General features: G+C 38.9%; 1 protein-coding gene across 1 annotated transcript in view; it reads right to left on the reverse strand.

Annotated features, from left to right (window-relative positions):
- ZEB1 (zinc finger E-box binding homeobox 1) overlaps window positions 1–22,758 on the reverse strand; it is a 124,072-nt gene that overhangs the window by 19,545 nt on the left and 81,769 nt on the right. Inside the window, exons 2-3 of the mRNA XM_039548264.1 lie at window positions 5,334–5,534; window positions 144–206 (exon numbers count right to left, since the gene is read on the reverse strand). Of these exons, the coding sequence (XP_039404198.1) occupies window positions 144–206; window positions 5,334–5,534 (264 nt within the window). The remainder of the gene's footprint in view (window positions 1–143; window positions 207–5,333; window positions 5,535–22,758) is intronic.

A 22,758-nucleotide genomic window follows, 5' to 3' on the forward strand; every position in this document is an offset into this window, starting at 1 on the left:
ACAGTTTAATACCTGTAGCATGGAAAAGCAAAGCAGTTTTATAAACAGAGGTGGGAGAATTCCAAAGATTTCAGAATGATACTCACCTAACCAAAATTCAATAGCACTTTATGTATAAGGGACTCAGATTAACAAAGAAATACCTGTACATCCAATTTCATCTGTTTGAGCTTCAGGCCCCAGGATTTCCTTTCTTTCTTTTCCAGCTGAAATAGCACATTTCACAAAAAGAATGAACATTTTAAGAAAACCCCACAAAACAACAACAAAAGCCACATGCAGACCAGCTTAATATACTTGAGTTATTTCTTCAGCAGTGCTTTCCATTTCTGTATTGTTTAGAAGAGTGCGTTTAAACACAATGTTCTTTCAAAAATATGGATGGCACATTATTTCAGCGGTGTGTGATCAGTTGAGCCACAAAGGTATTTCATACTTAAGGAAAGCAAACCTTAAAAGGAAGCAATACTAAACACTGACCACTATGTGAAGGGAGGTAAAGACATGGACAATGTGTTTCACCAGCAAATCCAGAGTCAGCTTGATGACCCCATCTACAAATGCAGCCATCTGATACACTGGAATATTATTTCCAGAAATCAGAACATCATAAAACAAACGCAGTTACATTATTTTCTCCAATTAGCGGTTTTCAGAAATGATTGATAATTTGCTGGTAATGTCTGCAAACAGCAACCTAATGTGTTCTCTTTCTTGCAAATCATCTGGAAACCACTTAAGGCTGTGATTGCTTAAACAAAAAAAAGGATTTTAAACAAGTGCTCCCCCTTCAGAACAACTGCGCACTACAGATATGCTTCACATATCGATTCCAATACTCGGTATGAGTCTGCAGAACCAACGCTGCACAGACAACCTGCTGCCCCAGCTCTGCCAGCTCTGCTGAGCTGCAGCCTTCAAAGATGCAGCATGGAAGTGTTAACTCACTACAGCTTGTTGGTTCAAATCAATAAATGGCCAAGTTGTTCTTTATTTTGGTTCATTGGGTATCATGGACTGAGAAGTTCCCATAGGAAAAGCCACTTCTGATATTTCTGTCAGTACCTGGTTTATGACAGAAGTACATAGGAAAGCTGTGTTGCTTGGTTTGCTCTTTATCAGTACTATGCTACCCTAATATATGTGAAACTAAAGCGTTATTTCATAGTTTCATTATGGAAACTTTGGATGCTTCAGACCTACACTGCAGAAAAAGGTGATGCTGAAGGTTAGAGCACACAGTTGCCCTGATCTGAAATGGCAACTATTACACTTCTATTTACCTTGCTTCACTCTACTTCAGTGCAGGAAAAATCCTTCAGCTTGGCAAATCAAAAGCCCAGAACATTCCAGATTTTTAACTACAAGAGAACCCAATTTCTCCTTTATGTGGAAGATGATAAATCCTAGGAGAACTTTAAGTTCTCAAATAGTACCAGCTTCCTCAAAGGAAATGCTTGATAATTCTGCCTACTTTGATCAAAGCCCACATACCCAAGGTATCTGCAAATAGTGACAATTTAAACACTTTTCTTGCTTTAAACAAGAAATGTGTTTAAAAGGAAACTGTAACTCTTAAATCTTACTTTAATTTCAATTGACATCTGAAAAAAAAACAATTCAAAAACCCCTACAAACTCAAACAGCCTGTATTTTATTGGTCAGTTCTGGATTGTGAACTAATTACATTCTTGGCTCATGGTACCAGAATTTGTCCAGAGTCTGTAAGATGGATGACTGGAAGCAATGCAAATTTAAACCCAAAATTTAATTTCTTAAAATCAAACATGATGCCAACCCACTGTTTGCCTTTAAAGAGGGTTTGTGATTTTTCTCCATTATGAAATAGAGTCTACATGAGGGGGGGTATATCAGTAAGTTATTACTCTGGAAATCTAAATTATAGTGACTCCAGTAAATTTCACTGGCTTCAGTACAAATAAAAGTTATGCTTCCCAAGGGAATGTCAAGGAATTTATGGCATTATAGATTAATCTCAGTGAAGTTAAACCCCCTCTCAATTGTAATAATCCTAACCTCTGTTTGGTACTGTCTCTTCCCAACAGCTAAAAGTAGGGTATAAGACAGGGAGAAACCCTTTTCCACAGGGAAATGCCATAGGAATAATTAATAATTTGGAAAATATTAAGTAGATATCCATCCTTATAGCTATGTATGTTCCAAGAAAAAGGCAACATTGCAATCGTGCCCTCAGAAGCCCAGTTATCCCACAGCAAATGCAGATGCTGGGAAGCAACAGAATGGGATGTGATGATGGGGGAACAGATATTAAGACACTGTTCAACCAAGCAGAAGTCACAGCTCTGAGTTCCAGAGGAAATTCAAGCTACCTGCTAAATGACAGCTTAAATAGAGGTCTCCACAAATAGCATCTAGGTCATGAATATGCATCCTGGTATTAGAGCTGGACATACCAGACAGTTGTAAAACAGGTTCTTGAACTTCTACATCTCATCACTGTTTATGAGCTACTGCTTACAGACACAGTGGGGTTTCCCAGGGTTAAATGCTGATGATTTTCAGATGACAGGGACCAGTGTTAACTAGCAGCATACATGCCTGACAACTACTGTCATTGGCTGACAGTAAAGATCTATGCAGGGCTAAGATAACTGATCAAATCGAAACCACTAGCAAAGTGGAAATTTTAGCTGTAGGCAGAAAGACAAACTTCACTGAAATTTCCACTGCAGTCTTTATCTGCAGAGAAGGAAATAAATTCCAAAGCCCATCAAGAGAGTTTCTAATTTAAATTCTTCAGGGCTAATTTTCTGATACTCATGTAGCAAGCACTATTTACAGCTTGCAGTATTGACTGGTTGCTTGCTTTTTGATCAAAAAGAGGCCATACAACACATCAAATGTCAGAACACACTTTTGAGCATATAGGCTCAACCTAAAATTTGATGACTTAAAGGAATTTTTGAATTCCAGAAAGAGCTTAAACACAAAACATATTTATATCATTTTCAAAGATACCTTAGTTCCAGTCCTGAGACCTCCAGGTTTGCTAAATACTTACAGTACATAATAATGCTTTTTAAAGAGCTTTAATACAGTACATTTAATTCCTGCTTTTTTTTTTTCTTTTAATTGTAGCATAGCTTTTGCTTCTAACTAAAGAAAAATCATATTAGAGAATCATTGCACACATGAATGCTGGCACACTGTCAACAACTTGTACAGGATACACGTGGTTCACTTTTTTAAACCCGTAGGACTGTTTCAGTTAAACCTCTTGAGAAACACACCTTATATTTAAAACACCTGTTCCTAGGGTCTTTCAGAAATTTCAGTTAGAATGACTGGAAACGGAAGGAAACTAATCTGATAAAGAAATGTTATGTGTGTTGCTTCTATTCTTGGCAATTCGGGAACAGAATAAATATGCAAAAAACTCATTCTGTCAAGTTCAGCTAAACCCAGAACTACTGAGTACTACTTTACTGATGAAACACAACTTACTAAAACTGCTGTAGAATATATTTTCTAAAGATAATCACCAATCTTGAAGATGGTTGGACACCATCTACCCCAGTACCTTTCCCTGTATGAGAGAGATCATGTATTCAGTACCTCTCTCTTCTTATTTCAAACATGCAACCAAGACTGATGATATGATTTTCAGCTCATATCTTTCCTTCTAGGAAAGCTATCAAAAGAGTAAACAGTACTCTACCCTAGCAAATCAAAGCTCCATAAAACCTAATGTAGCCTTCACTTTTCTCGTGTAGTCAGAAATTTAAATGATTTCTTTAAAAACCCCTAATTATAAAATTAAAAAACCCCTCCAGACTGCTACAAAAGAGGCTTCAGAATACATAATTTTTACAGAAGAAATTTGTGGTTGTTGAGCAAGCCTGTATGGCAATTGATTAATCTTTTGTCTGGCTACCAATGAAATTCCATCTTCATTTGCAAACTCCAAAGTAGAGAAACATTGCCTACATTGCAAATGTACACCCACAGTAGAATTTAAAATTACATAGAATTTAGAATTTTAGCAAAAAAAATGTTAAAGGTTAAAAATGGTACATTTGACATAAGGAGTCAAAAATGATGCAATCACATGTCTAGAGCCCTGAAAACCCCCAGAAAGTTGCCCGAGATGCTGTGTGATGGGTACATCTCCAGGAAACGTCCAGTACAAGAGGTCTTGGGCCCAAATGTCTGTGAGCCAGTGCTCTTCTTCCCTCCCCTTTTCAGGTTTCCTACATCTATGCTTGAAGGGTTCCAGCCTACACAGAGCCCATTTTAATGTAACCATAACTTCTGATAGACACAGCCTGCAGGAGAGCAAAGACATTACAGGAAAACTAAGAAAATTACCTACCTAATAATTTAGCTCCAAAATACTCATTTCCCTGCACAGCATACCTTGGCAATAGCAGCTATGTAAAAACAGGCTGAGCTGATGCTATTCTTTGAACTCTCAGCTGCTCTCTCTCAGCTGGACTGCAGTTAGGGACCATATGACTGCTTTCCGTTTATTTAGATGTGAGGTCATGTACCGTGTATTAAACCACCAGTGTTAAAAGGTGGATGCTAGGAATTGTGGCTGGAGTTCAGATACAAACACGGATATGCTGGAAAACATTCTGTATCTTTCAGGGCATTAAGGCCAAATTCCACAATAAATTCCACTAATTTATGCATTTATCCCAATTTGGCTCAAAAGTAAGCATGCTGTGCGATATTATGAAACTCAGTATCTGATTCCACAGTAAAAAAAGTCCCATTTCCTGTCTGCTTAAAATTTTCAGCTTCTAAACCTGCTGCATAATATGTGCAGCATTTACCTCCTTCCAGTGTTTTCAAAATAAAGATTCATTAAGACTTACATAGCCAGTTCTAAAACTAGTAATCGAAAGTTAGTTTTTCTGCCTGCATTTTACAAGGAAAAAGAGAAATTAACATCTGAATTTTCTTTTTTCCATGTTTTTTTGTTTCCTGCTTACTCCCCAAGCTGAACTAATCCTGAATCTTACAGGGAGCTATGGCAGAGATCTGTCAGGCAAAAACTTGAAAAAACAAAGATAAAGTAACTAGTCTCTAATCAGCCTTTGGAATGCTGCATCTACACACTGGAAGCTCCTGTTAAACAGTGCAAATGGAATTAATCCACCTCTGAATCTGCTTCAAATAATAAATGAAGAACATGAAGTATGGTATAATAAATACGTTATAAAACCTCTTTTTTGATTGTGAATATTACATGTTATTTCAGTAATAATGTGACCAAAAAAAATTCTCTTGAATCTTCATTTTAGAAAACTTTCTCAACACAGTATCATCAGTGGAAATGAACATACCTTCATCTTCCCAGCAACTCTTTGTACTCCCTTCTCTTTCACTGTTTTCTGGTAATACTATATGGTCTGTTGGCAAGTCATCTTCTGGCACACTAGCATCACAGTCTGCTGCATCTGTTACACTTTCCTCTTCCACTATATGCAATTTATCTTCATCATCTGAATCTGAGTTTGCTTCTACCACATTGTTATAATTGGTGACTGTGGAGAGACAAAAACAAAATACTGATCAATATACTCTTAACTGACAGCATGGAGCTCCAAAGCTTTCAGTACTCTGGCCAGGTGGTACACATAGGGCATCTCCGTGGACTCACATTATTAGTGCTTCTTGCCCCATGGGGATGGCAGTGCCTTGTGAGCAACCTGGGTGTAACGTCAGCACACAAGGAGACATCTGACAGCTCCTGGGCTCCCACCACTGCTGGGAGCCACGGCACCTCTCACTGTGCACACCCAGCATAAGGCTGCACAAGGGAAGGCAGCGGACAACTCCCGAGCTGGAGCCGCAGTGGAGCAACAGAATTCCAGCTGGATCACTCCAATTTGGATGCCAGCATTGCTGTATGTCTCACTTAGGATTATTATGGCACTGAAGACCCCATGGCCCCAGGCTGAGCACCCTTCAGAGAGAGCAGCCCAGCCACTCCCGGGGTCCCACGGAGCCAGCCCTTGCATGCAGACACACACTGTGTGCTCACCCAGCCCAGCTTCCACCGCCTCCTCCTGTAACTAATGCCACCCCACGCTCCAGCTATGGGAATCATGGAGAAACAAGCGGGAACAATAATGAGATTTAATTCAGAATGGCTTAAGTGCTCCTGATCCAAGCTAAAATGCTCTTGTAATTACACCCATTAAAGACTCAGCAGGACGAATGTGAAAGGAAAAATCACAGAGATCACTTAGATGGGGAATCTCACGTAACATTTGCCCAGTTACCATGAAAAGGTAATAACTCTACTTTCTTAGCCTGGAGAACATATTGCAAGAGTCTTTGGACAAAGGATTACATGACAATATATGTTTCTGTCACATGGGAGCAGATTATTATTAAAATAGTCTTCATTTGTAGGCACAAAAGATGAGTTACAGCCATTTCAACTTAAAATGTAAGAAACTGTAAGTAAACTACATTAATAAAAAATGACTTTCACAATCTGTTTAAATGTCTTGTTACTCACACTGAAGTTAAACTATGAAACAGATTTACATGGGTATTATTCCTTCACTGCCAAGTTTGAACTTCTTACTAAAATGCTTCAAAATACAGTCTAAGAGAGAGAATAAATTTACAGATTGATAAACCAACAAGACTTGGCTGCAGCACTCCTTCAGTGGTTATCAGAATTATACCTGGGAGGCACATAATCATGGTACTTTATGATACCTGCATCCTGTCACTGTTAGTTCCCAAGAAGCCAGACTGATTCTTTCATGTGAAATACTGCCTATTAAGGTAGATAAATAGCAAACCAGACTCCTGCTCTTCTGAAGTTAGCTCTTTTTTTTTTTTTAAGTAGATATTTCAGTCATTTAAAAATGCATGTAACCAGGAAAATTGACTAACATTATGAACAGACAGGCTACTATCTCATTTCCTTCCAATTCAGGAGAAAAATGTCTCATCTAAAACATGCATGAGAATGACAAAAGAGCCTTTTGAATTTAAAACAATCATTCAATGTTTCCATATTTTAAATAGTGCTATTTGAAAAATGTAGTAACTCACTGCTCATGGTATTGACATCTTCTAAAACAGCAAATTGCCTAAAAACTAGTATCTGGTCCATTTCAATTGATATATTGATATTCACTTAATACCCTGTAGCTGATTTTACAAAGTAAAATAGCTACTGTAAGTGATAGTGTCATACTGTGGGACATAGAAGACATACATGTATTCCCTCCCCAAAGCATAAGAGATTTATGAATTTATTCTCCTGAGAAATGCAACTTTTAAAAAGTGTGAGAACAGACATAAAACAGGAGGAAGTGGAAAATAATTTTAGCCTTTTATCTTGACTGGGTTTTGCTCTGAGGCTTAGATGTAGAGGATTATTAATATAAAATAGGAACATATTTACATTTCTCACACATAAAGGAGATCATTAAGAGCAGGGATCAAAATTTATAGGCATAAGTTGAAGTGTAGATAATGAACACTTGATTTTTTAAAAATAAATGTCCTGTTTAGTTTAGGAAATTAAGTGGCATTCCTTATATTAGATTTAGAGTGGTTTTATGGAAAACATAAGCATAATCAGTTTGTCTTCAAGAATTAGACTTACGGAGAAAAAATGTTTCTTCCTTCCTCATCAAATATATTACAGATATAATCTATTTATTATGGCTCTCTTCACCTTGAAACATTTCCATACATCCTCACTATACTCAAGTGCCAACTCTGCAAAAGTTAAAAACTCCTGCTTCCTCATAAAAAACAAGGAACAAATGGTCTTTGGGATTTCAGTTTCTTCCATTAAAAATCAGTTGCAAACAAGGCAAGACAATAAAGCAAACAAGAAATCTGGCTCTAACATCCTTTTTTCCTCTCCCCAAAATACTTTGGGGAAAATAAATCTGCCAAAGCTGCATCCAAAAAGGCCTCAGCGCATCTGGGATGGACAGGCAACCCACCACCAAACACAGCAGAAAGTCGAGCATTTAAAACCACTCATATACCTACAGATAACTTTAACTAAATGATTACATGCTGCTTTCCTTCTGCAGGATCCCTGCCTCATCTAGTGCAGTGATAGCAAATATGAAGGGAATGCTCAGTTTTATGGAGTGAACTGAGCATTTGTAGCATTCTGCCTCAATTGTTTAGACTGCAAAGTGATTGCTCATTCTTCTTATTCCCGTCAGCCAGCAGTGTTCCCAGAACTTCCCTAACAGGATGATAGCCAGAATGGGATTCCATATTATATAATATATTGCATATGCTTATATGCAATATATTGTAACTGTATACTGTATAATGATATGATTATATATTTTATATTATATATAATTTCCTTACATGGTGTTCAGCAGGAATGCTTCAAAACATATAATTAACTGATCTGCAGTAGGGTGATGCTATCTCCATTTTGCAGATTAGAACCCAGCTGCTTAAAACCCAGAAAAGTCTTCTGGCAATCCTGGCATTGCCACGTCAGTGCAGGGCATTTCAGGCTGTACTTTTCAGAGGACTCTGCATTTATACTGCGTTTTACACATTCAAAGCACACTTATGTTCACTCCAAATGCAGCTGTGCCCAGAGCCCAGGTACCTTGGCCCGTGTGCCACAGCAACTGGAAACATAGAGATCACCTCCAAATAAGTGACCTCCCAGAATCACATAAAACCTCTTCCGAAATGAGAAAGTAAAATCTAGTCTTTCTGTGGAGCTTTCAAACACCCTGGAGAGAGTGCTTTTGATTCCTGCAGCCCTCTACTTAAATTACTACACTTTCCAGCAATTAAGGCAAGGGTTCTGGAGGCAACAGCTTCCTTTAATAAACACCCCTGATTCATTCTCGGGGCACCATTCCTCCTGTGAAAAAATTATGTGATCACACAATTAAAGATCTTATCGTTATGCATACATGCAAGGGATAAATTAAAACAGTTTGAACAATCTTCATTTCGACAATTTCCAACTTTTTTTGAATGCTCAGCTTTCAAAGTCAAGTGTTTGATTTCAAAGAATGTATTAACATTCTTTAATGGAAATGATGGTTTAAAAAGAACAATCAAACCCTGTAATTTACTGTATTTTTAACTAATCAAAATTAAAATCAAAAACCCATTACATGATACCATACTGATACCTTCATGGCTGCAAATCTTAGCTTTAGCAATGCAGATTTGCTCCTGGTGCCCTGCAAGACTAATGGGTGATAGTAGGAAGCTGCTGCCTCCATTTGCTCAGACAGGTTTTGGCTCCATGTTTCACAGGAACTATGGCATCTGGCAATCAGTTCCAGGGTAGTCATCCTCCCACTCTCCTTTCTTCAGTTCAGTCCTAGAGCCAAATTTAGACCTTCACTATCTGCACATAATTTTGTGTGTTTTCTCCTCTCATCCTTGATGTTTCCTCAGAATAGTCACCACTGAAAGAAGAGGATAACAAGCTTACAAGCCTTGCTCAATGCCTGGCGCCACAGAAGCTGGTGAAGTTGGGAGGAATAAATTTCATTAAACCTTTTTGGATAAAGATTGAAGTGTACTCAATACAAAAGCAATATGTAGAGACAACTGCTTACAATCTCTGAAAGAAATTCAATTGACTATACATAAAAGATGACTTCAAGGGGCTTCTAATTTGGCAAAATATTCCATGCTGAAAATAAAACACATGTAAAACCTTGCCTGGAACAGTTGCGGCTTCCCAGTGAAGTAGCTACAAGTATTTCAGACTTCAGTACTATTTACTTTTAGCTAATGTCATTTAAAAGTAGTGACTAGCTAAATAAAATAATTCAGCCTGGATCACAGAAACCTGGCACCAACAGCAGTCAGTGTCTCCACAATGAGACATTGCTCTGCGAAAAGCAAGGACAATTAGAGAGGTTACATCACCCTCGGCCACCACAGCTCCAGGGATGGCCATCAGCCGCAGGGGACAAGCAGCAGACCACTGAAGGGTGTCTTATCTTTAACTGTAAAAGCCATGAGCCATGGCTGTAAACCACTGAAGACAGGCCACCAGACAAGCATGTATGATGTATGACACACATATGGGCCTATTCTGTTCAATGTACAGTATGCCACCTCAGCAAAATTTCACATTATTAAAGTTTAATTATTAATTTCAGCTTTACTTTCACAGATTAATAGAAAGATTCAACAAACATATTATAAATGACACTGAAGACTAAATATTTATTCAATAAGACCAATTTTTATATCATTACTATGTAACATCTGAAATAACTATGAAATAGTAATTAAAAATTACATCTTATAAACCGTAATTACTTATTCTCCTCTTGAGCACTTTCTTGATACAGTATCCTGATTCTTAAAGAATAAATGACTATCTGTAGTTGAAACTTTCCTTGCTCTAAGAACAAATGAGTGCAAAATGAACTGCAGAAAATGAACTTCCCTTTCTGGATTTTTACAGTCCTAAATGCAAAGCAGATGTATGACATTGCACAATTCTAATTAAAAAAGGAATGTGCTCAGATAGAAGTAGTGATTAAAGAGCTAAAATGGAAATATATATTATTTTGCTGGTTGAATACAGGTAGGAAACTATGATACATATGTCTAATCAAATCAAACATGATATTTGAAAGGAAAAAATTGCTAGTTGTCTGACTTAAAACCAGTAAATCCAGGAAATTCAAGGTGAACACTAATACTGTGGTGATGAAAGACTACAGGATTCATTGTTTCCATAACATAATGGGTGAGTCCCCAAAAAGACAATTATTATTATTGTGACTTGGGTGGCAATTGAAGGAAAGCTCCTTAAAAAGCTGTCAGCAGGTACCTGCTCACCACTCCCCCATCCAGACCTGCCCTCAGAATCCTTAGTTGACATGGAAGTTGACATTCCCAGCACAAGGAATGACACAATCAAGTTGACATCACTCAACAAGATAAAAACATATGTGGTAGAATATGTATCAGAATAATTTGAGATCAGGTGGCAAGAGGACAGAACTCACTAAAAAGAGGACAGACTTCCACAGAACGAAGGCAAAATGCCTAGCGTGTAATACCAGGATCTGGAAGGCTGCTTTGAACCTGCTACAACCTTTTGTTCAATACCTGACAATGGTCACTGTCTTTTATGTAGAATCTGGTCCAGCATTCTTACTACCTGTCTTTTGTACACCTCTCCATACTTAATCCAAAAATCCTACCTACTTCCACTGAAAAAACACAAACCCACAACTTTTAGGAATTTGTGAGTTAACACCAACACCCTTGAATTTTTTGAGATGACAAACACATAACCAATACATCCGAGTTGTGTGAGGTCAGCATCCCAACATTTAACTGGCTGGAGATGTAGAACAGGTGTGAGAGATTCTGATCTTTTAGAAATCCTACTTCTAAAAGCTCTTCCAAAATAAAAATTTTTTAATGTTCATGCATGAATACTCTTAGAAAGAAAGGTTTGATTATACAAACTGGAACAACTCCTGTGCTATTTGAAGTTCATTCCCGGTTCATGGATTTCTGCTCTGACAGCCTACAATCATCTCTTGAAAACCATTTACTCTCTGTCAGCCCACCTGAAAATCTGCTCCTATATATCATTTAGCTCTAGTCTAATATTTAAGCAAAATACATTGTGAAGTCTGAAACCCAGTCATTTAACATTCAGCATTTTATACTTAGATTTTAGGGTATACTATTAATTTTGTTACTACTCTTGAACAAAATGCCATACTTTCGACTCTCCACTGATAGGCTGCCCAGTATCTTTAGTAAAGTCAGACCTTTATGTTCTTTTCACATTTTTCTTCTCAGTTTAATACATACACTTGACATCCAATAATATATACAGAACCATCTGAACCAGAAACATGAGAAAGAGTTTAAGGAAAAAGAAGGCATATGCTCATGCTTCTACTAAAATTCTCTGGTTGGAGATTTCTGGCTTCTGGAATTCCTAAATGACTTGTGTTGTCTTCATACCTAATAGCTTCATTTTCTGTGAATTTGTCTGCTTACTTCTTGAATTCATGAAAATTTTGGCATCCACATTAGTCTGAGGCAAGAAGTTTCACAGCTCGGTGTTGTGGGCAGACTAAGTTTCTTCTGTTGATTTTGAACCTGCTCTGCACTACATTCAGTGGGTGTCCCCTAAATCGTCCCCTCTTGTGTTCTCTATGCTGTCCATGATTTTATACACGTCATCGTGCCACCCTCCCCTACAACGCAAAGAGTCTTTGTTTGCTTGTTACTCATACAAAAGTTGTTCCATTGATCGTTTTTGCTGCATCTCTTTGGACCTTCTGTTCTGCTGCACCACTGTGTTAGCAGGGGGGGAGGTGACAATCTAGAACTGCACCCAGCATGCATCTTGCATTAGAATGGCAGCATAACAACACGCTGTTTTCTTCTCTATCCCTTTTCTATCAGCACAAGCATATTTCTAGGACTTTTCCTGACTTCCACAAATAATTAAGCTGTCATTACTAAAGGCTCCTTATCTGTAAACCCAGAAGCGCTGTTCCTGAATGGTAACACTCAGCTCAGAACCCATCACAGGACCCTTCCTCAACATACACTGCTTCACTTCCACCCACCTAGAATTTCACCTGCCATACTACTGGCTTGACTATTTGGAAACACTGTCATTATTTCCTAAAAAAGTACAGGCAACCCTTAGTGAGAATATTTGCTGCTACACACTCATGTCACCGCCTTCATCAGGCAGCAGGGTGACTTCCTGTAGCACTGGGATGGCCAGCAGCATTACAGAGGAGAGTGGAGGCAGCAAAAACCATTCCATTAGGTAGCCTGTTGAATTCAGTAAAAGTACACAAAGAGATCTCATTATGTGCAAAGTATGAGGAAACTGTATCATAGTCTCAATTAAATCGTTCAGGAACAAAAACCATGCCAGAGATTAGTTTATGAAACAATCCATTTAAAATTTAATTTAAGAACATACTTGCAATTTTCAGAAAAGTCATCCTGTTTTTAAGAACATTTTATGTGCTATGACCACGGAGAGCAGAACTATATTTTATATATTAAAGGTTGTCTCGCATTGATTTATACTTGTGTTGATATACACATACGTGTGTGCGCTCACACAAGAACAGGGGAACTGGATTCAGTCCTTCCTCTGCCTGAAGGGATCAAACTTACATCTCTCATGAGTGTTTATATAAATACATGAATAGTTGGAAAAATATAAGTCTAAATATTTATGTGTACCAAGCACCTTTCAGATAATTTTGTTTAACTAATAAAAACCTCTTTCAAAATGTCTTTACACCTCTTAACTGAATTCTAGTCAAATGCAGCTTGACACACACTTTGACTGAATATTCCAACACATTAAAACCCATTAAATTCAAGAATCTTAATAAGCACTAAGGTATATAAATCACCTCAATACACATGTACTGGATTATTTGGTCTTCAGGTCAACTCAAAGAAACTTTAAGTTTAAAATAAATGCTTTGCAAGCAGACAGCAGACTACAATGTGCCCTAAATGCTTTACCAAAAGGGAGACTGGATGTTTGGCTTGGCTTACCTGACACATATTAAAATCAATGATGTAAATAGAATTTTTCTGCTTGTCAATTTTAAATCATGGTTTTAAAATCAATCAGCATTTGACACTAAAAAAAAACCCCTGACCCTCAATGGCAAAGTCTGGAGTAAAATCTGATGATCTAAGTCAGGACCATTTCCCCAGAACTTGGGTAATGGCGACACCTCTGGCACTACGCTCTGAGATGACCTAAGTGATACTTGGAGCAAATGTGGCAAATATTCCAGTCTCAGTGATAATATTTTCTTTTGGGTGCCTTGGTTCTTATCCTCAGGTCAGTTCCAGATAACTTAGTCCTACATGCAAATGACATTGGAACAGGACAGTTTGGTAGTGTACTATTTGGAAATGCAGGAGGAGCTCAAGGCTTCCCAGTGGGGCAGACATGGTGGGAGTTTTGCCACCAACAGTGCCTTAGTGCTACTTGTTACAAATGTACAGATCTTACACAGGCAGGAAACTTCAAAAATCAACTCCAGCGCTCATATGAGAATTTAGTTCTATGTAGAACTGACATGAGAATGTCCAGAGATGAGAAGAAACAAAGAGTACACACAGACAAGCATTTTAGGTGTTTAGCCTTGGTCCAAAAATAACCTTTAATACAGGAAACATGTGTTTACACATATAGACATACAGATACATACTTACACACATATTTTCAGGTTTGATAGCCTACAGCTAGGTTCGGAAATGAATACCCAAATCATCATAAAAAAATAATCTGCTTTTGAAATATTTCTCTTATTGAGGCTACTACAGAGAATTAACTTAAATATAATTTTCACCATGTTGCTTTGAGACTCTTCATTACTCTGCATCTCTTCTGTGTTAAAAATGGAAGCTTTATAGCTTTGCAAAATGAAGTCTTTCAGTCTTTCAGTGACACAGAGGGACTTGCAATAGTAAATTCTCTATTGGATTTGCAAATGATGGTCCTTCGTCCAATGAAAAAGCTAACTATTGTCCAAATATTCTCTCTTTATAGTCTCTGGATTGATGTAAATGCTACATGCAAATACAAAAATTCTCAGTGGCAGCATAATTTGAAAAATGGTATGACAACAAGGTGCTTACAGGTTTGAAAATACTAAAAATTGTCCCATAAGAAAGAAATCAACCTGCAGAAACAAGACAGCCAAAGGTGTATGAGAAAATTAACTGTACCCTTTGCCTGTTATCACCATTGTACAAGCCAAGGTTTCTACAAATGAGAACTTAACTCTGCTGGTATAATCCCATGTCACCTGCTGCTGTCAGGAAGCTTTACAAAAACTTACAAGAAGTTTAATACTTTAAGGAAATTTTTATAAAAACATGAAGCAGTGAAAAAAGAACCATATCCCCTCCATGCATTTTTTAAAATATCTACTGGAAAAAAAATTCTATAATTTCACTGCAGCTTTAAACACTCATCAGGGAAGAAGCCGTGTACTATCATATGTTTTTCTCGCTCAGGGCTCCCTCATTTCTCATGCTGTCCCTCAGGGAGCCTCAGAAAATGCAGAATAGTGTTCACTCATTATAGGTGACGAAACTTCTCCTATGCAACATGGAAGTTTTTACAAGTATTTACATTTGTGAATGCATATGGACAAAATAAATATCAAGCGGAAGGTGGGGATACTCATGTAATGCACAGGCATGAACTTTTGAGTAAATCTGCACTCTGTCCATTTTTCACTTTCTAAAGAACACATAATTTTTCCATAAAGTTGCACAGGAATAAATAGAAAATGTTGATGTTAGTGATTTTTAAAAAATCCCTGAATTTTCAAAAATATACTGCAAGGACCAATTCTGGGTAGGTGGCAACATTTTAGTCACTCTCTGCTTAAATCAAAGAGGAAAAAAGCAGAAACTTTTCCCTCATGTCCTATGTGATTGCTGGTAAGTTTGCATTTGTGTCACCAGTATTAGTTATACAGTTTATCATTTTACTCAGAAGACTGGAAAAATGAATCTACACACCCAAATGTGTCCCTCACAGCTGAGGACAGTCTGAGGGCTGCAGGGGTTTACTGCCTCCAAGACAACTGAGCGCCGTGATCATAAAAATCAAGCATAAGATGTATAAAAATCAGAGAAACCTTCATCTTTTAGAACCCCCAATTACTGAACAAATGGAAACAGTGAACTAAACTGACGAAAGGCTGAGAGGAAGAAGTATTTCCATGTATTACATAGTCTGTTTAACTTCAAAAATTACCTCTCCACTGGTGACTGTACCACTCTGCTCTGTGTTCAAAATACTCTTAGCTCCAGACAGTTGACGTTTTTTTCCTCATAAAACTTCTCAGATATTAAAAAAAATTAGCTAAGAGAGGCATTCAGGAGATAAGGCCATTAATTACTTTCTCAGAGACAGATTTTTAAAACCAGATGATTTATTACTACACTAGAAATTAACTCTTGCACACAGAAAAATGCCACCAATTAAAGATGAATCACAGAAAATTGTCTCATCATTAATTGGCACTTGGTACCAATGGGTTCCAGTCATTTGGGAAAATGTGGTAAGAGGAACTTATTTGACTGCAGCATGATGGAGGCACTAATTTTAAGGCATATACAGGCATAAGCCACACACACACCAAAATTACATACAAGTTCCCTCATACTGACCAACTTGCTAAACAAGTGTAATACCCTATTTCTGGTCCCAACTGCAGCATAAATTGAACACAACTCTAACACAGTTGCTTTAGATTTATCCTCGTTGAAGACTTAATCTGAAATACAGTTTGGTAATTACCTTAATCCATACTGAAAAACTTGACGGCCATATTTTATCATTTGTACATAAAAAGTCAGGTTAGTAGAAGCTATCAGTTGTAACTAAACCCACTCCATGATGCTCCTCAATCCCTCAATCAATTCAGATACCATTACGCCAGGTTAATTCTTCAGGAAGACACAATTGACATGTTTATATAAATGTATACATTTCATAATACTGGTTATTTTATATAACATCATTACTAGGTTTATACACAGTAAATATTTATTTCAGGGATAATAAAAAGACTACAATACAGGGATACCAGTTTGGCTTATAAAGTTTTGAGATCCTCTTAAATATAAGCAGAAGGATGATACTTCAATGGCACATTCTATACACAAGAATAGCCTATGACAGGAATTTTTTCTTGTCCCAAAAATTTTATGACTATCATAAGAAGCCACTAGAAAAGTCTTCAGCATTATGAAAATTTTATACATGGTATACACATATCACTGAAATTCATCACATGCCTTGTGAAGCTCTGACATTTTTCTTAAAAAACTCATTCGTAAATTAATAGAACTATAAATGACACAATTTTGAGGAGATGTTGCATAAATATAATCTCAATTGATAAATTCTCAAAACAAATTTATTTAGAGAGTACAAATTTATTTTCATTTTGTATTTCACAACATTTTCTCCTAATCTCCAAGTAATTTCTTAAATCTATCTCTTGAGAGAGATGTAGTTTGTCAAATGAACAATGGTCATCTATTTTCAAAAATCTGTCTTTTAAGATGACAAGCTACATTTTGGCTTCACTCCAATTCCACATATTAACTGAACAACATTTTTAATGGTGTTCTAGGTTTCAGTTTTCAAAATATGTGTCCTGACTTCTGGATTCAGAGTAACTAATTTGTAGTGATTATATGTTATTATCATGACAGATTGTTATAGCAAACATCCCTAATTCCCTTTTTTTGAAAATAAAGATTATAAAGAGATGCCAGAATATCAAAATGTAGATGAACAGAGTTTTACCATGTAATTTGGATGATCTGGTTTGCTACACGTAGCTTTGTACCTCGACTTACATGAGTTTATTATGCATATTCATATATGATATGCATATAATTTTTTGCATTTATATTAGCAGCTAATCAACCAAAACATTGGCAGCAGAAAATTACTGTCTGGGAGTGGTATGACAAGTTCCAAGTCTCTCCAATTTTTAACTGTCTACTATATTTTTGCAATACTCATTTTTACATTACAGATTTTTCACATTACTGATTTTCAATTCTTTTAAAATATTAAATCACTGACCATTTATATGATTTATTTGTGTGAAGTGGGAAATAAAGCACCATCTAAATTCTAAGTGTAGCTTGTTCTCTTTGCAAGATAATGAACAGCTATCATTCCCAAGAATCTACTGCAGTGTAGGAGCATGAAAAAAGACATGGTCAAAAAAACCGCAATGGATTTACAGTGTTTTACTGGATTTCAAGGATAGACAACCCCTGGTGTCCTCTTGAAACAGGTGGCTACATGAGATTATGAAAGGCCTCATTTATCCTGTGTACATGGAAGCCTAAAGCTTAAGGAATAATTTAATTTTCAAAAGATGCATTCCATGAGGACTAGATGCATTGCTAAAATAGCAATGGGAAGTTTTATGTTAGTGGATTTTATACATTTAAATAAGACTTTTTATTTTTATACAAATCAGAATGAAACTTAATTGGTATTTCTGATATTATATTATTATATTAAGGAAATAAACATATTTCACCATACTAACCTCTTGACTTCGAAAGAGTATGAATGTATTCCACATTAGCAAGGTTATCTTTCTCTGAAGATCAAGTAATTTATGATAGGTGCTTCCAAAGGTGGGGTTAACTTCTTTAAAACTGTAATCTGGATTACAAATTGTTCATCTGTACATAAATTGTTCCCATATAGCTACTGAATCTTCCTGTAAAGGCACTTACACACAGATTTTTTTGACCAAGAAATGAACAACAAAGCAGCTCTTTGGCTCCCATGTTGAAGAATAACCCCTATCTATCCAGCGCAATATTTCACTGTCACTGTTAGCACATGCTTCAAGAGAAGTCTGGTTCCCAAAGAAGGTATGAGAAGAGAACACAACAGACTTTCAGGATTTGCACAGCCACACTGATACTGGCACTATAGTTGCTCCCCATCAGAGACAGGAAGAGTCAAATCAGCATTGAGAAAGTGCTGCAAGAAGGAAGAGGAACACATACATGAGGTTCTTGCTGAAATACACCCATATATGCACTCTAACACAAAGAAATACCAAATTGTGCACTAGTCTTAATTAAAAAAAACCTTACTCACTCCTCAAAATAAGCTACTTAGGTGAACTAGCAAGCTATTAAATGTCCTAGCAAACTATTTCACACTGTTTTCCTTAAAATATGAAATAACATCCTGAGAAAACAGCACTGCTAGCCTTGAAGAATGATACTCTATCTGTCAAAACAGTCTTAATGAATAAGAAAATATCCTGCAAAGCCAGGAACTTCAGAGCAGACATAACATGATGACATGATATTATCTCTGTCTGAACTTACGTGGCAGAGAAAGCTGGGGAATGAGAGGCTGGAGAGCTGTGCCACAGAAAGGGACCTGGAAGTCCTGGTCCATGGCAAGTTGAACATGAGCCAGCAGTGCCCTGGCAGCCAGAAGGGCCAACCATGTCATGGGGGGCATCAGGTACAGCATCACCAGCTGGGCAAGGGAGGGGGTTCTCCCATTCTTCTCTGGGCTGGGGTGGCCTCTCCTCGAGTGCTGGGGGCAGCTTAGGGAATCTCAATGTAAAAAAGACATTGAGCTGTTAGAGAGCATCCAAAGGAGGGCGAAGAAGATAATGAAGGGCCTTGAGGGGAAGGCATATGAGGAGTGCCTGAGATCACTTGATTTGTTCAGCCTGGAAAAGAGGAGACTGAGGGGAGACCCCATTGTGACCTTCAACATCCTCAAGAGGGGAAGCAGAGGGACAGGCACTGATCTCTTCACTCTTGTGACCAGTGATGGGACTCAATGAAATGGCATGAAGCTGTGTCGGGGAAGGTTTGGGTTGGATACCAGGAAATGGTTTCTCACCCAGAGGGTGGCTGAGCACTGGAACAGTATTTCTGACTGGCAGAGCAGTGGAGCAGGGGAAGAAGGCCATTGCTTTTCCCACAATCCTGGAGGCTGCCAGCACTCCCAGGGAGGGCTCCTACTCTTCCCTTCCTGAGCATCAGGGTTCTTTCCAAAAGGCAACCCTTGTCTTTAAGCCTCACATTCATCTGATTATAGTTCATTCTCATATTTCTGAATCCTACCCGCAACAGAAATTCCTATCAACTGCTGAAAATTTATATACTGCTCAGAGATTTAGGAAAATAATCTGCCTCTCTCAAGAGAGATGTTGAATTCACAAACAAACACAGTACAGGAAGAAAGGGCTGTAACTGACACAAGTACCAGGACTTCTGTTGGGGTCCCTCCCCTGCCGTGTAGCCCTGGCAGAGGGGCCCTGAGGGCACAGACACGGGGTTTCCCTGCCCCTGCTCAGCCTCGTTCCCATGGGTTGGTTTGTGTTCCCTGCGCGGGCAGAAGGACCCTTGGGCCCGTGACTGGAACAGTTCCTCGGCAGAGCCCCGGCCATGCGGCTGGAGAAATAAACATCTCTGAAACATCTAGCAAGAATCTGTCTGTCCATATATATTTCCTTTCCACGGGACTCCTGGTTTGATATATGCGTGTTGCAGGATCCCCACTGCAACATAATGGTAGAGAATTGTGAGCAGAACGATCCCCGATCCCTAAGCGACTGATTTGTGTGAGTAAACCCTGGAAACGTTGGATTCCTCTTCTTGGTTTTGCTTTGCTCTTCCATATCTAAACTATGGAGGAACCGTGGAAAGACTCTTGGCTCTCAGAGCCGCATATGGACATTTATCTTAAAATGATTCTTGAACAACGATTTGTAAATTTTAGCTTGATTCAAGCTCAAAAAGAACTGAAACACTTCCTGGCATGGTTGTTTAAGAACTTTTTCTATGTTTCTTGGGATTTAATTCTTACCAAGGGCTTTTGGAAAACCGTTTGGACACAGTTAATACTGGAGTCAAAATATATGCCGATGGAAGAATATTTTCGTGAATATTATTTAATTACTGAGACTGTTGAGCAATGTCAGCTGTGTCCTGGCGAAGGGAAGCCTGGCACAGGGACCGTGCGGCCCAGGCCACGTGCACCGAGCGCTCTGCGAGCAGCAGTGAGGCAGTTCCCGCGTGCGGGCGGAGCCACGCGAGCCGCAGTGTCGGTGGCGGAGCGAGGCGCGGCGGGAGCGGCGGGACCCGGCAGTGCCCGCCCGGCCCCGCACAGCGCGTGGTGGAGCGAGCCCCGTGAACGCCCGACCGAGAGGGGCGGCGTGTGGGCGGTGGCTGGCGGCGGTGGAACGGAGCCGCACCCAGCTGAGACGCGCGCTGGAGCAGGGCGCGGGGGGGTCGTCGCTCGGGGGCCCGGCCGAGACGTGGGTACAGCGCCAGGCAGCGGCAGCGAAGCTGCGACCAGAGGAGGCGACGCACGGAGAACTGAGCGGCGCGGCCCGGCCCGGCCCGCGCGGCCCCGAACGCAACCCCGGGAAGAGCGCGCAGGCACCAGCAGCTCCGACAATTCCAACACGGGAGCGACCGAAGGAGAGAGCAAAGACGCAGCGAGACAGAAAACAGCAGCCACTCGGAAAAAGGAAAAGATCATAGTAATTAAGATCTTAGGGATAGTAAAATGGTATAATGTTAAGCAAAACTATGGTTTTATAACAAGGTGTGACAACCAGCAAGACATATTCGTGCATAGAACTGCTATTAAAAAGAATAACCCTGAAAAATGCATCCCAAGCTTGGGAGATGGAGAAGTCATGGAATTCAAAATTATACGAGAAGCATCGCAGGTCACTGGGCCTGATGGTGTTCCTGTAAAAGGCAGTATATATGCAAAAAATCGTAGTCATGTTAGACAATATCTCCATTGTAAGCCCCCCCCACAGTCTCCCTTTCCTAATCCCACCTTTCCCTTTTACCCTATGTCCTATTACCCCCAGTGTATTCCCAATCCGTTTTTTCACCCATGGTTTCCCTCACAAAACCGTGCTTTTGCCAACTGTTTCCCCAAAAATCCCTTTCCAATGCCGAGTGGGGGATGAAAAGGGGGAGGGAAGAAGTTAAACCCTCTCCTGCCTCAGTTTCCCCACAAAGCATGCTCAGAGAGTCCTGTCTCCCTTCTGTCAGCCCTAAGATGTTCCACAGAATCTGATTGGACATTTAAAGACTCAGGAGGCTGGCTTGTTTTGTTTTGAAACTGTTCTTGTTATGTTTATCCAGTTGTTTTCATTCTCCTTTTATTAAAATAAAACGGGTGAGGTGTTGGGGTCCCTCCCCCGCCGTGTAGCCCTGGGAGAGGGGCCCTGAGGGCACAGACACGGGGTTTCCCTGCCCCTGCTCAGCCTCGTTCCCATTGGTTGGTTTGTGTTCCCTGCGCGGGCAGAAGGACCCTTGGTCCCGTGACTGGAACAGTTCCTCGGCAGAGCTCCGGCCATGCGGCTGGAGAAATAAACATCTCTGAAACATCTAGCAAGAATCTGTCTGTCCGTATATATTTCCTTTCCACGGGACTCCTGGTTTGATATATGCATGTTGCAGGATCCCCACTGCAACAAACCAACACAATCCTTATTTATTTTTTACCTAACTTAAAGTATTTACCTAGCTTAAAGAAGCAATGGCCAAGAAAGCATTTTTACAATCAGAAAAAAAAATAGCTTTCCTTAATGAACAGAATCAAAGTAATTGGGTCTGTAATGTGACTGAGATCCAGAAAAAGCCATTGTGTTGTCCTCTGCAGCACCTCTGGAGAAACTCCCTCAGCTGCTTTGCTGCATTCAGCCTCACTTTTGTTTCTTCATAAACTCCAAAGTGAATTATTCCTTACATTATTTTGCATTTTCCAGTCACAAAAAACCCCCCCAAAACCTACAGGCAAAAATACTTTTTGTCTTTCATTCACTTGTTGCTACCTTTAAAAAAAAAACATAAAAGCAAGACTGCAGATAATTATTATTTATATTTATATAATATTATCTGTAATTATTATTTGGAGGGGCAAGTTAAGTGCTGGCACAAAACAGTGGAAGGAAGAAAAGAGCTTTTTGACATTCTTCACTTAGTGTTAACATGAGTGTAATGTGAGCTGAATGAAGAGTAGCTAATAAGCTAATGCTAAAACCTTTCTTAACCATTTATAATTACTTTCTACAATATGCAACTACATGAAACACTGAATTTCTATGAAAGCATACACTCGTGTTTGCACAGGATCAACACATGGCACAGTAAAGCTTGTAAAAGGTTCCTAACCAATAAATACTT

Source organism: Corvus cornix, chromosome 2, assembly GCF_000738735.6.
Source record: "Corvus cornix cornix isolate S_Up_H32 chromosome 2, ASM73873v5, whole genome shotgun sequence".
NCBI classification, from domain to species: domain Eukaryota; kingdom Metazoa; phylum Chordata; class Aves; order Passeriformes; family Corvidae; genus Corvus; species Corvus cornix.